The sequence below is a fragment of the Meleagris gallopavo genome, chromosome 2, assembly GCF_000146605.3.
Source record: "Meleagris gallopavo isolate NT-WF06-2002-E0010 breed Aviagen turkey brand Nicholas breeding stock chromosome 2, Turkey_5.1, whole genome shotgun sequence".
Classification (NCBI taxonomy): domain Eukaryota; kingdom Metazoa; phylum Chordata; class Aves; order Galliformes; family Phasianidae; genus Meleagris; species Meleagris gallopavo.
Genome location: NC_015012.2, coordinates 37,874,094 through 37,889,232, shown reverse-complemented (window position 1 = coordinate 37,889,232; position 15,139 = coordinate 37,874,094). Strand labels below are relative to the sequence as shown.

The following is a 15,139-nucleotide window of genomic DNA, read 5'->3' as shown; positions in this document are numbered from 1 at the left end:
GCTAAAATGAAATAAGCATGTTTACATGCAGTTTTGTTTTTTAATAATTAAACCAGGTTGGTTACTGGCCCTTGATGTCTGTAAAATCATTTATGAAACTTCAGCCTGCGCTTTACAGAGTAATTGACTGCATGACCAAAGCACATTCATGAGGCAATTATCCTGTTTTTACTGTAGTGGGTCACTTGCATATAAAGGTAATTAATTTATTTACAGCAGGTCTCTCTCTCTATGGTTGACAGGAGTTTTAAAATCGCAGAGATGTAGGTAGGAAGGAGATGTCAGAGATGGTTGGGAGCTTTGGTAATTGGCTTAATGGCAGTACTAGTGGCATGAAAGGCAGCATTTGGCTTTTGTTGCTTCAGCAGAAGACAGTATTGCACAGGAATTTCTTCACTTGCTGGGTTAGAAAGGGTTTGGCTTTTCTGACAAATGAATATCTGTGTGGTCTTTGTGATCTCAATAACACTGCATACACAAAAACAAACTGTCACTGAAGCTTTGCTTTATAAGAACGCTTCCTCTGCCTCTATCAGGAAAAGAAGCTAACTCACCTTCTCGATTTCTGCTTAAGCATGCCTGCACAAAGTGTACCCGGTCAGAGTCATATGTAGCAAAGGGAGACATGAGTTAATTATCCCTACCTAATAATTAGCCAGTATGACTGCCAGTAGTGCAAAGGAATAAATATAAAGCCAGTTACTTCAAATACTACTCCTAGCAGCCAGCCATCATTTTTGACAAACCTGCATAGGAATAAGTCCACTTTAGCCAACAATTTACCTTTATATAGTATCTGATAAGAATTCTCCGCAGATCGAACACTTGCAGCATCGTTGCAGCATTGTTATCAATGATGCTATATCCTTCGAGGATGTACTGGGTTCGTGTTATTTCCCATGTCAGCCATCGGAGGTTAAAGGCTGCATTACATGATAACAAGTGAGGCAAGTGTCCTGGCTTACAGCAGCAGCAGCCTTCATCGTCTTCATCTCCTTCTGTTATAGCCTCCACTTCTCTCTGCTGGCAGTATGTCCCTTGGCAGTGAGGAAAAGAGAGTATGCTGATAGTTATTGTGGGGTGGGGGAAACAAAGGACATCTGACTGGAGAAAGTATAGTTGAAGGGTCTATGCATTTACCAAAAATCCAACAGAAAGAACTACAGCAACAAATTAGATGTGTAAATTGATTCATGTGCAGTAGAAAATGAAGTGCTGTCCATCATTTAGTTACTACCAGTAAAACAACTCTAAAAGGCCCAATATAATATCCTATGCATTTGGTTCTGAGCTGAGCTACAGGGCATCGCTTCTGCCTCAATAAAAACTCACCAGGAAGCAACACTAAAGATTCTTGCTCCATCATGCATAGTTAGAAAATTGATCCAACTCCCAGTCTGTTTCTTCAAATAACATAAAGGACACAAACAAAGATTTTACAGTCTGTCAGAGAACTTATAAAATTTGTGTTAGAGTGAACTATCTTGGAAAGCATGCTCCAAAAATGACATGCAACTGGTTGTTCTCTCTCCCACTGAAATAAAAGCTATATCAGATCAAATAGCACTAGTGGCAGTATATCACGAGGACAGAACAGCTCTCTAATTAGCCAATTTCTTGGGCTTTAGATCAAAATATTTCTGAAAAAGTCATCTTAACTTAAAAAGAAGTTATGAGGAAGATGCAGAATCAATATTTCTGCTTTGCAGACTCATTTCTGACCTGTGTTGTGCACACTTGATGGCCAATCTGAGCCCATCAGGTTTTGAAATCTACACAAGTGGTTTCAAAACCATGTTGGACGCTACAAATCAAAACCAGAGGTGGACACCCATGTGTTTCCCACAGAGTTTTCAAGATACTTGAGCTATACATTCCTGATGCATGGACCCACTTAAAATTTATACCCTGTGGGATATTGCAAAGCTTGCTCTCCCCTGAGGTTCTCCACAAACTATCACTCGAGGCCATGCAAGTCACACATATGTCTCACATATGCTTTTTGCTAGTGGTTCAGCGTCACCCCATGAGAAAGCTGGCTCAGTCATTTCCAGATAGTCTCAATAGGAGAGGAAGGTGCAAGACACTGTACTGCAGTTTCTGGAGAGGGACACTCAGCTAAAGCTTCAGCTGGAATCAAAGATGCAACATATATGAGCAGGCTCTCATCTCTCCTTACAAGTTCCTTAACAAGTGTGTCTCCCACATAACAATTCAAGTGTGCATCCCTGGTACTACTCACCTTTCATTTTTGGGTGAAATATGGTATGGGATATATATTTAACATATCAGCAAATACACTTCAGAGCACTTTTTGTGTTCTCATAGTCAAAAATATCAAGAAAACCACATTGTTTCAAACACTTCTCTCTCTGAGAATTTTATTACTAGAAACTACGTAAGTAAAGTAAGCAACACCTATGAAACCCTCTGCCAGGACCAATAAACCTGTTCTGTTATGCCAGTTTAAATAAGAGAAGAATATGGATATGTTTATAAGTGAAAACTTACACGGTGTAACCAATATTGTTCACACACTGATGTGTTCCCCCTTCGATTCAAGGGTATACAATTATGACAAATTATTAAATATTTTAAGTAACCTTAATATAAACATCTTTCCATCCAAGGCTGCCACAAAGTACAAAATATGACCCATCAAGCTGACATCTTCTGTGGGACTGGACATGAACTGAACTGTTTCTGCTTCATATTTCACAGATTTCTACATGAATTAACACTTAATGCTTAACAGCAAAAAAGCAGCAACTGCTCTTTGGTCACTGGATGCTTCTCTGAAGTCAAGTCAAAAGACATTATATTCAAAGTTAACTAGGGAAAGGCACATCCTTCTGTACATAGGCTGAAAAGGGTAAAACAACTATTCCACACTAGTGCTCTTACTGTTGTCTATTTTTTGAAAAGTTGAAGGTCTTACAGTATTATATTGAATTTAAGAGATCACTCCTCACCTCAGGTGCCAAATTAAACATTGCCAAGTGTTTCTAAATGGTGGAAAACAAACCTAATAACCACTGCTGCTAATCTTACAACTAGTGGAGTTAAAATATGAGTTTGCTTTGTTTCTATTCTTAAATCCATTCTTCTATTTTGTATATAAATATCATGTTTCATTCCTATCAGATGCTGGCTATGTTTTAAGATGTTCTCTAGATCACCTGTGTTAATGAATACCTTATATTATATATATACTGGAGACTCTGCAATTACTAGTTTTCTTAAGACACTTATTTTGTAAAACATAGGAACATAAGAGGCAATAACTGGAGAATTCATGGGACCCTCAGTGTCTGAGGGAAGCTGTCACCATAGAAAATAAGAGAAGTAGCCAGAACAATTATTTGCTTTCTCAGCTAATTCAACAGGTTAAAAAAAATAATTAAAAAATCTCCAAGTCATCTGTGCTAGGTAATTTCAATCAGTGAAACTTAAAATAATACCACAGTAAATACAATCAACATTGAACTTGGGAAGACAGAGATGTTCTATCTGGGACCATATTATTACAAATGCTCTGGGAGTGAATCAAGGAGTTCATGTGGTCATCCCACAAATTAATTTAAAAGAATGAAATCAGGGTTGTGCTCTGTCAACATCTGGCAAACACGCCTTCGCTTAACAATGGCTGTCTGATGGACTCTGGTACTGAAACCCTGGGGATTTGGTGTCTGGATTGCTTGGAGAGCCTCTGCTTACTTCAAAGGTCTGAGCTCAGGTATGGCCAGTGTTTTGCCACAATAACAAATCCCTGTTTTGTGTCCTCGGTCCCAATTCATCTGCTGATTAACATTTCCAAGCACCATCTAGTAAAAAAACTCAAGTCTGTGAAGACAATAGGTAGATTTGATGCTCAAGCATATGTTTGTTCCCCGCATTTCCTGCAGTCAGTTCCAGACAGAATGCTAGAAATTTTCTCTCTCCCTTGAATGAATCTTGCTTTAGGCCATTAATGCGCTGGCTGGACTTCAATGCTAGTAACTCTCCTGTCATTGATAAATTTCATTTTACAGCTGCATCAATCCTTTTTGGCTCTTTACTCGAGATTCTAGATACTGGTACCACGGAGACTAAGAGCATGTGCTCAGTTTTATGCACTGAGCCAAATGGTACAAGTCACAGCCAATGAGATTAAGCATTAGTGTACATCTTTTACAGAACAGTGATGCTAAACTTTCATATATGTGTTACAAGCTGATGATTAAAATGTCAATTTTTTATATTGCTTCTCCAAAAATTAGCAAGTTCAAGCAATTCTAAGAGAATTATGCATAAAACTAAGGAGCAGGGAGCAGAACGTGCACTTCAGTTATGCAATATAATATAGTGCCATTAAACATTAAAATACAGGAAAATGTTTTCACTGGTAATTAGTCATTTTAAAATCTGAAATAGAAAGAAAGAAAATAAAGTTTCTCACTTCGCTCAAGCCGAGCCATTCTCACTGACCCTTGCTAGTACAGATGAGACTGATTCGTTTATAAGATATGTAACACTGGATGGCTGCCAAAGGTTCATCAATGCAAGAACATGCGCCAGATCAACAAAGCAAGGTCAATCTATGTGAGCTCAGGAGAAAACCAGTTTGAGAACTTGAAACTCTTTTTCCTGACACATCAGGACTTAAGGACTGACTTGTGCTCTACCAGAATGATCTGACTTAAATGGAAATGAGAACACTGAAACTGAAGGCTGCAATCTTACTTCAAGAGGATACAGAAAATATACTTTAACTAATAACCTCCTAGCCCTCTAGAATTTAAGGCTGAAATGAAGGTTTTTAATTTAATTTTGGTAACTCAGTGAGTGAAAGGAAAATTATTTTTCGGTTCTGCAGGAGTCAAAAGAGAATCCTTTAAGACGACATCTAGAAGCAGCTTTATATGGCTTTTCTGTTCAGTACAGCAGGTGGTACGTATCACCAAGAAGAAGCATAGAGAGCATAATTAGACATCTTCTCCTGAAACAAGCCTTGTATATAGCTCTAGAAACAAAGGACTGAACAAAGCTCCCAAATGGAAACTCATGAATACCAGAAATGGATGTGTTCTGGTAAACAGCACCTGTATTGGCTTCTTCCAGCTCTTTTTCTCGTACAACTGAGATTGTTAATAATAATAATCTGTATGCTGTGATGTGGTCATTTCAAAGAAAAATCTCAGGACTTAAAAACAAAACTGAAACAATACCAATTTCTCAAACATCAAATCTATTAACATAAAACTGTGATTCAATTTTCAACTGTTTCAGGTACTTGCATGCCTGACAAATAATTCATTTTCCATAGTAAACAGTGTAATAACAGACATCACATCTCAAAAATTGGGCCATGTTATAAAACCCCAGGTGAAAGAAAGCTTTCTCAAAGGATGCTGGTTGTTAAACTTACAGCTACCAAACACACAAGAACCTCTCACGTTACCTCTTTTGGAACATAATGCAGTGCAACATTTTGTTTTCGACAAATACTTATTTTCAATAAAAAGGTTACTGAGCATCTAACAACATTTCTTTTCCTTCCAGAAGTTTGCCCCAATACACCCATACATACATACAAAATTGTGAGGGAGGAAAGGAAAAAAAGGCATAAAATATTTATTCTATTCTGCATTATAGAGACTAAAGCATTCTATTTGAAATGCATAGAAACATACACTGCTGGGCATTACTGTATACCTAGAAAGGCTTCTGTACTGCAGATTTCCTTTATTCAACATCATGTCTTTCCTGGTTTATGTCTTTTTCAATTAAATCATTGTGATTAAAGCAAAAAGATCTCTCTGCAGCCTGTTTGTGCCCAGCCTTTGTGTTGTGTTCCGAGCCTTTGTTCTTTCCTGCAAACAATGTGCATTCTGTTCTTTTAACCTTCTCTTGAAAGAGGTGTGTTAAAAATGGCTTCTCTTCCCTGAACTTGCTGTGTTTTTTCAGTATCTTTTGATGGTTTTGTGCATACAATGAATGTACTTCAAGCATGATTTCAGCAAAGACATGAAGGTGGGCACTTCTATTTCCCAACAGTGTGAAGCGATTTGTAAAAGTAAAAAAGTGAATATTGCAATCAGTCTTTAAATAAAGAATGACTCCTGCTTGTGCCACAGAGCTTTCAGACACAGAAATCAAATGTAATGCACTAGCTACTGTAATAAAACTACACAGTATATATACATGCTGCCAAAATGAGTAACTGTCCTTATTTCTTAGAAATCATTACCGTGCCTAAAGCATATAGCCTAAACTGACTGCATTCATACACCATTTTGCGTGCGAAATAAACTAGCTAACACGGAGAAGGCCCCACAGGCGATCCCACCCTGCTGTCACAGCTGCTTGCCACAATGTACAATTACATCCGTGCTTGCTCTGTGCTTCTTTCCTTGGTTCATCTAACGAAGTTCCAAGTGAAGCGTGAATACTGCACGTGCAACATTCAGCAACAAAATCACAGCACGGATTTAGAAGTTAATTACATGATTGAAGAATACTAGGAATGAGCTAGAAAACAGCTCCTCAAGAAATCAGCATTACCATCCATAAGTAATTTCTGCACGCCCTACACCTCACTGGATGGTCTCCAAAAGACATTTTGTTGAGGCACAGACTAAACAGGATATTTTAAGTACTCCTCATTCTATAGGGAACTTGCAGGTGGTAGATATTTTGACATTCCTTCTGCTTGTTCCCCAATTGCGGGTTTTCCCCTGTCTTTTCCTTTCAAATTAAGTGACACATTACATATTTCTTCTGGCAGGTTGCTCTTAGCATAGCATTGTGGTCTAGCACAGACAGTACAGTTGGTTACTGAAGGGCTTGGTTCACTTACAGGGATGTGCAAATAGCTGCACATTTTCACCTATCCTGAGCTCATCTGTACCTTCTCCATTTTTGATAGAGGAGATGGGCATCTCTGCTTTACACACAGGATAAATGGCACAGTGGAGGCACATCCCCTCTCTGTCATCAGAAAAGAGAGTGAAGAACATCATACAAGGTGTGTTATTTGAAGAGGACTAAAGATGGTTGAGGGGAAACACAGATTTGCCAACTCTTTTATTTGAGTTTGCTCAATCTGTATTTTCTTACCCTTACTGCAAAGATGCATTTTCATTTAACGGCCGAGACACACGTGTTTTAATTACATATGGATAGAAAGGAATCTGGATTGGTCATTTTACAATGCGAGCTCTTAATGAAACTGGATACAAATAGGGGAGGCAATTTTTCCTGCTCCCAGTATGCATGAATTCAGAAGACACTGTGACCTCTTTGGACACTGCAGCACTGCCAACACAGCTTTTCACCCACAATGACAAATGCAGGAAAATCCAGATTCCTTGATGTAAATAGTCATTTTGGCTTACTCAGAAAACAGTCACAGAGAACTTTGTTATGATTCATTCATTTCCCAGGCAAATGTAGACTTCCTATTTAAGGAAGATTGGATTTTTAGGGCCCTCAATTAAGATTACATGTTTGAAATTGAAGTAGAAGTGAAGAAGCCAAAGCTCAAAAATTACAGACTCTGAGTTCTTTCTCTTGCCCATTTTTATCCTCTTTGGGAAAAATGAATGGGAAACCATTCATTACAGTGAATGAAGTCAGGGTCCTATGTGAAATTCAGCATATGACCAGACAACTAAAAATAGGAATGTGAGATGCACAAAGCAAAAGAAACATCGCTGTATGTGAACTTAAAGCCTGGTGCTTATCATGCACTGCCTCTTAGCTTTGAAAGCTCCAAGTTCTTCCAGCAGTTTAATGCACTCTAACTACATATAGAAAAAAAATCCTACTGTGTCGAGTTATATGTATCCCACAACTGCCATGGAGCATTTGCAAGACTTGAAATGCGAAGAACCTGCCCAGCTGGGCAGGAGATGGTCCATTCCTACTGCCCAGGGGAGCCCTGGCTAACTTCCTGCCCCAACAGGAGCATCCTGCTGAAAGGAAGGTTTTCTGTTGTCTCAGCTTTCACAGAACTGAGGGCAGCCCTTGAAACAGCCCCTGACCTGTCCCCTTATGCAGCTTCTGCCATCACGTCAGCCTTTCTGGCTCCTTTTACTCAGACTGTATCTCCTACATGGATCCCTGTGTCTGGGTTCTCTCTTCCATTATTTGCTACACGTAGGCTTTTCTGCTCTAGGCCCAACAATGTAACCCAATATATACACCCTCCTTTTTCTTCCCAATGTATCTCCTGTAGTCAGAGAAAATATTAGGTGAAATACTAGGGAAAAAAAAAGGTGAAGAAATCATCCAGTATGTATCATATGAGGACACAAACTAATCATACATTTTCTCTCACAATCTAGGTGAGGATCTCATTCCCAGTTTTCCTGCTCCCCTCTTCCTCCTTCAGTAATTTGTGCTTTCCTGTTTCATGGTTTGCTGCTGCTATGTTGGTCCCATTCATAGGGACTTCTGAACACTCAGATGAGTGCTCCTTCAAAGGCTGCTGATCTCCTGAAGAAAAGGAGAGAAAATGGGGAGGGGGACAGCTATGACTGGAATTCAACTGGCTCCAGAAGACACATGAGAGGCTGTGGTGGCTCAGTTCAGACTGAATTTAAAGAGCCGTTGCAGACAGCAGACGTATTAGAGCTGTTTGCAAATAGAGACAGAATTAGGCAACTGGCATGGAAGCATCAATTTTCAGACTCATTTGCTTGCAGATTTTTTATTTATTTTTAAGAAGTAAAAAGATATCTTCACAGGTAGCACTACAATTTTTGAGCTTTGCTCTCAGGCTCAGATGCAAAACAGTTCCAACCTGGTAATGAACCAACCCAGTTCAAAATCACGTTCCTCCCCAGACGCTTTGCAACAAAACTATCTAGTTACTCACTATTTAACTTCCAACTCTTTAAGCCTGCTTCAATCTTTTTATCCAGCCAGAATGTGGTTTGAGTATCCTCTCATATTTTTCATTGGTCTTTGCAAGGTTTACTTTTCTTGAATGGCATAGGAGTGGTGTTGATGGAGAGGTACCCAGCAGGAGGTGGCAAAGAAAAAAAACTTACAGCTTAAGCATGAAAGATTTCTTTCTTTCTTTCATTTGTTTCAAATCCTACAATGAACTATTTTAACAGAAAAGCAAAGATGATTTGGTAAAATCAGGATGTAAGATAATGGAAACATGTATGCTCATGCTCACTCAAAATTCCAAAGAAGTAAACAATGTCAACAACTTGTAAGATACATCACTTTTCAGACATACATAAATCCATCCTGGAAGTCATTTTTATTTTCAGATCTCCAGACATGAAACATATTCTGGCTTCCCAAAGTTTCCATAGAGAATTGTACTGTGAGCAACCTAAGAGGCACCAAAAATAACAGACTAAATAACAACAACAACCACCACCAAAACCAACAATTATCTCAGAGATTTATCAGCCTGTGAAATCAGCTGTATTACAACTGAGAGATTTGAACTGCAACAGCATTTAACTGTTCTTTAAGAGCAACTCAGATCTGCATTTGTCTTGCCTGGACATGAAAGAAATAACAGCAAATTCCAAATCTACAGGAAAGAAAACTTTTCTACCTGTGACCGCTATAAGGCAATTAACTTTAATACCTACCTCTAACAGATGAGCACCACTGCATACCTTGGGGGTGCAAAAGAAGATAATTCTTGCACAGATGTCTTTGAAGTCGAAGAAAACCACAGCCATGCATAAATCACCATCATTACAAACAACAAAGGATTATAAGGCTGATAAACAAATTTCCTCTTCCTTTCCAATTGCTTTTTTCTTACAATTTGCCTCTGTACTGAATAGGTATCTCACCAGCTACTACAACACCAAACTGTTTCAGGTTTTTTTTACTGTTTTCTACAGAACTTTTCTTAAAATAGAGGAATATTATCTTCCTCCTCAGCATACAGAAAGGAAAGTGAGCATGAAGTACACACCACAACCTGCTCAACATCCTACAGGCAGTCTGCTGCAGTCAAGACCTGAGTCCACGTGCTATTACCTATTTCTCTCCCACATCTAATTGCATTCAAAGAGCCAGTCCGTCTCCTGTTTTCTCATATGCAACCTTGATGAAAACTTGTCTTGATTACACACCCCTCTACATGTTGCCCATTAGTTGCCCAGCCCTTGAGCCCGAGAAGCTATTTATTCCAGGATTTCAAAACTCCAAGCATCTGCAGTGTTATCTTTGAAAGGTTACAAATACAAGCAACAACCACAGCCAAGGTGTACAGCATGAAGACAATCTAAAAGTTGTTGAAAAGCCTGGTGGATTTGCTTTCTTTTTTCTCCCCACTTCATGAAGATAATAACAGGAGTGTGATACCACAAGCCCTACAAACATCACAACATCTAGGAAGAGGATGCAAATATCTTTGCCTAGAAAGGAGAGTCATGACAGAAGAACACATTCATCAGCTGAATTCAGTATATCCCAAAAAAGAAAAATATGAAAGCTTGATTTACTTGCTTCTTCCCTCCTGCCCCACAGTGATGGAAACCATCTCAGCACTGGCATCTTGCATGATCTGATATGGGATATTTACTGTGGGAGGCGTCTTATGATTTTTGGTAGTGTTTCAAAGGCCAGTTTGTGAGGAAGTTGAACAATTTTAATAGCAATTCCGATGTTTGTGAGAGAAAAATAATTTGAATACTTGCTTAAGCATAACATGAAAGATCAGTGAACCAAAGAAAAACTCATTACATTTTGTTTCTGAATGTCTTGTGATACTGCAGAACACGAGTACAAATTTCTTAACATTCAAGTTTTGAAAATCTGTAATTCAAATAATGATAATAAGAAATACACAGTTTTTAAACAGAAATATCAATTTAAAAAAAAATGACAGGAGGGAATGTTAAAATCTATGTTAAGATGTACAATAGATTTGTGACAGGTTAAGAAACACAGACAGTTTCTGCTGTTATTTAAATCATCAGGAATCCTTACCTCGAAATTCCAGTCCTCTGAGCTGAAAGGTGACCAGGCCATTCCCAATTTCAATCAAGTGCACAAATGCATTTAGATAATCTGATGCTAGAATAAAACAGTCTCCTGTGTTGTAGTTTCCCCAGCGGCCCAGAATCAAATCTCCACAAAGCGACTCCTGCAGCGATCTTGTCAAATGCTCATAAAAAATTGAGTTGAGATTATTGTCATCATTTCCTGCAAGCAGAGCAGCAGATATTTGTAAAACAAAACAAAACAAAACAAACAAATAAATAAACTAAGCCATTCTGCATAAAATCCTATATCTTCTTCACTCCTGCATCAGACCTCTTCCTCCAGCTAGGTGATATCTTCCTGGTGATAGTTCACATGAACTGCACTTGCTAAGTAGTTTTTAGTCCCTTAGAGAATCAGGCCTGAAACTTTTGCTTAATACAAACAATATCATAAATCTAACAACAAATTAGTGATAACAGAGATCAGGCTGAACCGAATTACTTTCTTTGTGTTTTACAACATCAAGAGTTTCTCAGCTCCACCGATGGACTCTGCTATGCTAAGTTAAAGTCTATCTACTGTTCTTAACTTTTAGAAACCAGAAATCATGAGTAAGTACACGAGCTTAAATCTAAATATTATTTATGATACTTTCACTAGCTAAATAATTTGTCACACATTTTCCACTAATTTTGCTGGGAGTTACTTCTTTTAGTCCTCTGGGAGTTTTTCAAGGCTTTGTCTATGGCACATCCTCTGAGTAATTAAGACGAGGACACGTAAAGGCATGTTCAGTATACTGAAAAAGAATGAAACAAATTTCATTCAAGACAAGAATCGCTACCACTCACTTTAGAAATAGTATCAGCTGTCCATTTACACACTGCTTGGATCAACTTTCCATTAAGATAGGAAAAGACCTCTAAGATACAAGAATATACATGGATACATATGTACAGTTACATATGGATATTTATGTAAGTCCACATTTTGGAGAAAAATAGGAGAACATCAGGCTGCAATTTCCCCTACAAATTGCTCCTCAATACAGGAAAAAGAGTGGGCACATTACTACACAGCAATTCATCACCATGGCCATTATGCATCCAGTCCTGGTATGTACAGTACATACAGAATCACAGGTGCGTATGTATGTACAGACATACTCAGCTAGATATTTTCTGGAGTACAATTATCAAACGTAATTTTTAAAGCACACGCATAAGGAATGCTTCACTTGAGCTATACTTTTAAAAACATAGTCAACATGTGTAATCAGCACATAATGCTAATAATAAGGGTTATTGTTATGAGAAGACAGAATGGCCTTAGAAACATCTTAACACTTTGCCTTGAAATGATAAATAAAAAAGAGCATTATATATGCCTTAAACTGCTAACACTCCTTTTGTCCTCACAGACATCCTGGATTACTCCAATTTCTGCTTCAAGATGTGTATTTGTTCATGCTGCTAAGGGAAAGGGAGGGTGGGGAGATCTGAAAACATAGCAATAATCACAAGGTAAACTTCTAGCACAATACAACTCTCCAAAACCTCAGAGGTAAAATAAAAGCAGTCGCAGAATGCAAAACAGGAAGAAACCACTTATGAACCTGACCTCTCTCACTGGAACCAAGATTTGGCATGAAACCCAGATATCAGTTTCTGCTGGAAAGGACCTCGTCCTGTTGGAGAGCATCAGCTCAGGTATCACACACACCTCATGCCTCCTAAATTGTCAAAAAATGCTCCATTCCCAGTCTCACAGGAATTGCTCAGTGCAAATCAGGAAGGTGTTTTGGACTGCTGTGGATCAGAGCTCACTTAATAGACCATTACCATCGGCTTACATGCTTATTTTTTTTCAACTCCTCCTGCATTTTTAGCCCCTCTCACTTCCCTTTCCCTTCCTCTTCCCCTCATCCAGAAGGGCTTCTCTCCAGGGAATAGGAGATACCTGTCAGCCCAAACTGCATAGTGACAGGGGAACCGTCAATCTGTTGCCTTTTCCAAAACCTTTCTCTGACCAGGCTTCATATCTAGCTAGAGTGTCTGCCATGTGCTCCACACAAACAGAAAGGCTGTGATTAACCAAGTGATTTGTATCCCAGCAGCTACCTAATATCGGCTTCACGTAAATCAAGAGTGCATTTATTTATCAAGGTACATGACTTAAACAGGTGCTCTGTTACATTTAAAACGCTCTGGTTTGCTCCCATAACATTTAATCCCTTTGAATCTCTTTAGCAGCTGAAGCCTTAATGGACTAAACACATCACATTTTGCAAATGAAGCAAAAATCACCCAAGCTCCCAAGCCATACCTGCATCTTTTTCGATTTGAATTGCCAGTCTTGTGTTGGAATGGTCCGACCTTTTGGTGCTAGAAAACAAAGACACAGCCAGTTGTACAGCCTACTCTGTTTTAAACAAGATTCTTCCAAAGAAATGTTTTTATTTTCTTTTTACTATTTCTTTACATCAGTATCAGTATGCAATACACACTTCTAACCTGCTCATCAGTTTATTCCAAGTGTGTGTACATACTTGTTCCACAAGCACATCAATCAGGTGCCACCAAAACACTGAACAGAAAGAATATTAAACCAGCCTTTCTTCCTTTCTAAGTCTTTAGGCCAATAACTCAATATAACGGGTTTTGTTTATCTGAAAACATTTCTGTGGGTGTATAACATGAAAGGAAAATAAAAACACTTTGTTTATTTAATTTACCTAGGCAGAATGAGAGAAATGAAGATTCCCTGTTCTCATTTCTTAAAAAACAGAGTGAACTCTGGCACTTAGTCCATACACAAGGAAATCCTGTCTCTCTTAGGAATGACAAAGCCCCTACTCCAAATTTTCACTGTACCAGAGGGATATAAATCCCATAGGAGAAATAGTCACAGAATCGAAAGGACTGTAAAGAATACTGGATGGAGCTTTTATTCCTACCCATAACAAAATAAATGGAAAAGTCTGAAGATAAAGAACGAATAAATCAGTGTGGGCAAGCTGTGTCCACCAGAAGGAAGTGGTTGCTGTGGTGATTAGAGGTACTCAACACCAGAAGTCCAAATCATTCACCCAGTATCCATCTCGCAAGCCTTCAGTGTACAAGTGAAAGCCTCAGCTTACAGGAATGCTACAGGAAACATACATTATTAGCCCAAAATATTACTCTGCTAACGGTGCTTTAGGATTCCTTACATGTTTTCTATATACAAGTGATTTAAAGGTCTGGAAGGTTGTATGCTAAAGCTATAAATTCATGCTGAAGCTGAGTTGAGGGATGGATGCCACTGATGTCCATTATATTAGAATTATTTTTTTTTAAATCTACCTTCTACAGCTGACTCTACCATGGAAAAAAAAAACAACAAACCAACAACAAACCAACCAACCTGTGGAAAACTAACCAGCAAACTAGTAGAGTCACACTTTCATGCTGTAGAAACGGGTAAGGAACTGCTGTACTTTTACTCCCATTCAATTACTGATTTTTACTTTAAAAAAGCATGTTCTTTACTTTGTAATAAATACAGTTAGGAAAGATAGGAGTCGTAATTAGAATTATTTGTAATTAATATTAGGATACCATCTACATACATTAACATTTCATTTGATGTATTATTTATCTTCCTTCCTCTGGTTGGCCAAGTTACAAGAAGAACTACAATTTTCATTTCCCATGTAACAGAAAATGGTAACATGGGGGAGTGGGGGCGGGGTGGTGGTGGTTCCTAAGCAATTCAGAGTATAAAGAATGATTTTACTTCAAAACGCTTGTCAGAATTCTTTTACCCAGATAAACATCCACCTGCAAATGCAATATATGCAAGAGTAAGCATAAAGATTAGGTTGTAGAATTCAAACAATTTTCCATTCTCAGCAGAAAAACATTGCCATTTTCAAAATTGCTTGTGTTAAGATTACAAGACTACTTATTAGCTTTCAGTCCCTCTAAAATCAGTGGTGGCAGAATGAAGTACAAGTCAATACTACTTTTTACTCCAAATTTTTATCAACCTGTAAACCTTTACTGTTTTTGAAGCATATTCAGATTCATACAAATCAAGCAGTACACAGAAAATTCTAAGCTATATAAAGAACCCTTTATCCAGCATGCAACTCTGACTCCGTTTCATTCCCTCCCTTCTACCCACTCCCCCTCATCCCCCCCCACTT

General features: G+C 38.4%; 1 protein-coding gene across 1 annotated transcript in view; it reads right to left on the bottom strand.

Moving 5' to 3' along the window:
- Positions 1-15,139, bottom strand: part of PCNX2 (pecanex 2) — a 172,407-nt gene that overhangs the window by 25,428 nt on the left and 131,840 nt on the right. Inside the window, exons 24-26 of the mRNA XM_031552196.1 lie at positions 13,276-13,334; positions 10,954-11,169; positions 784-1,037 (exon numbers count right to left, since the gene is read on the bottom strand). Of these exons, the coding sequence (XP_031408056.1) occupies positions 784-1,037; positions 10,954-11,169; positions 13,276-13,334 (529 nt within the window). The remainder of the gene's footprint in view (positions 1-783; positions 1,038-10,953; positions 11,170-13,275; positions 13,335-15,139) is intronic.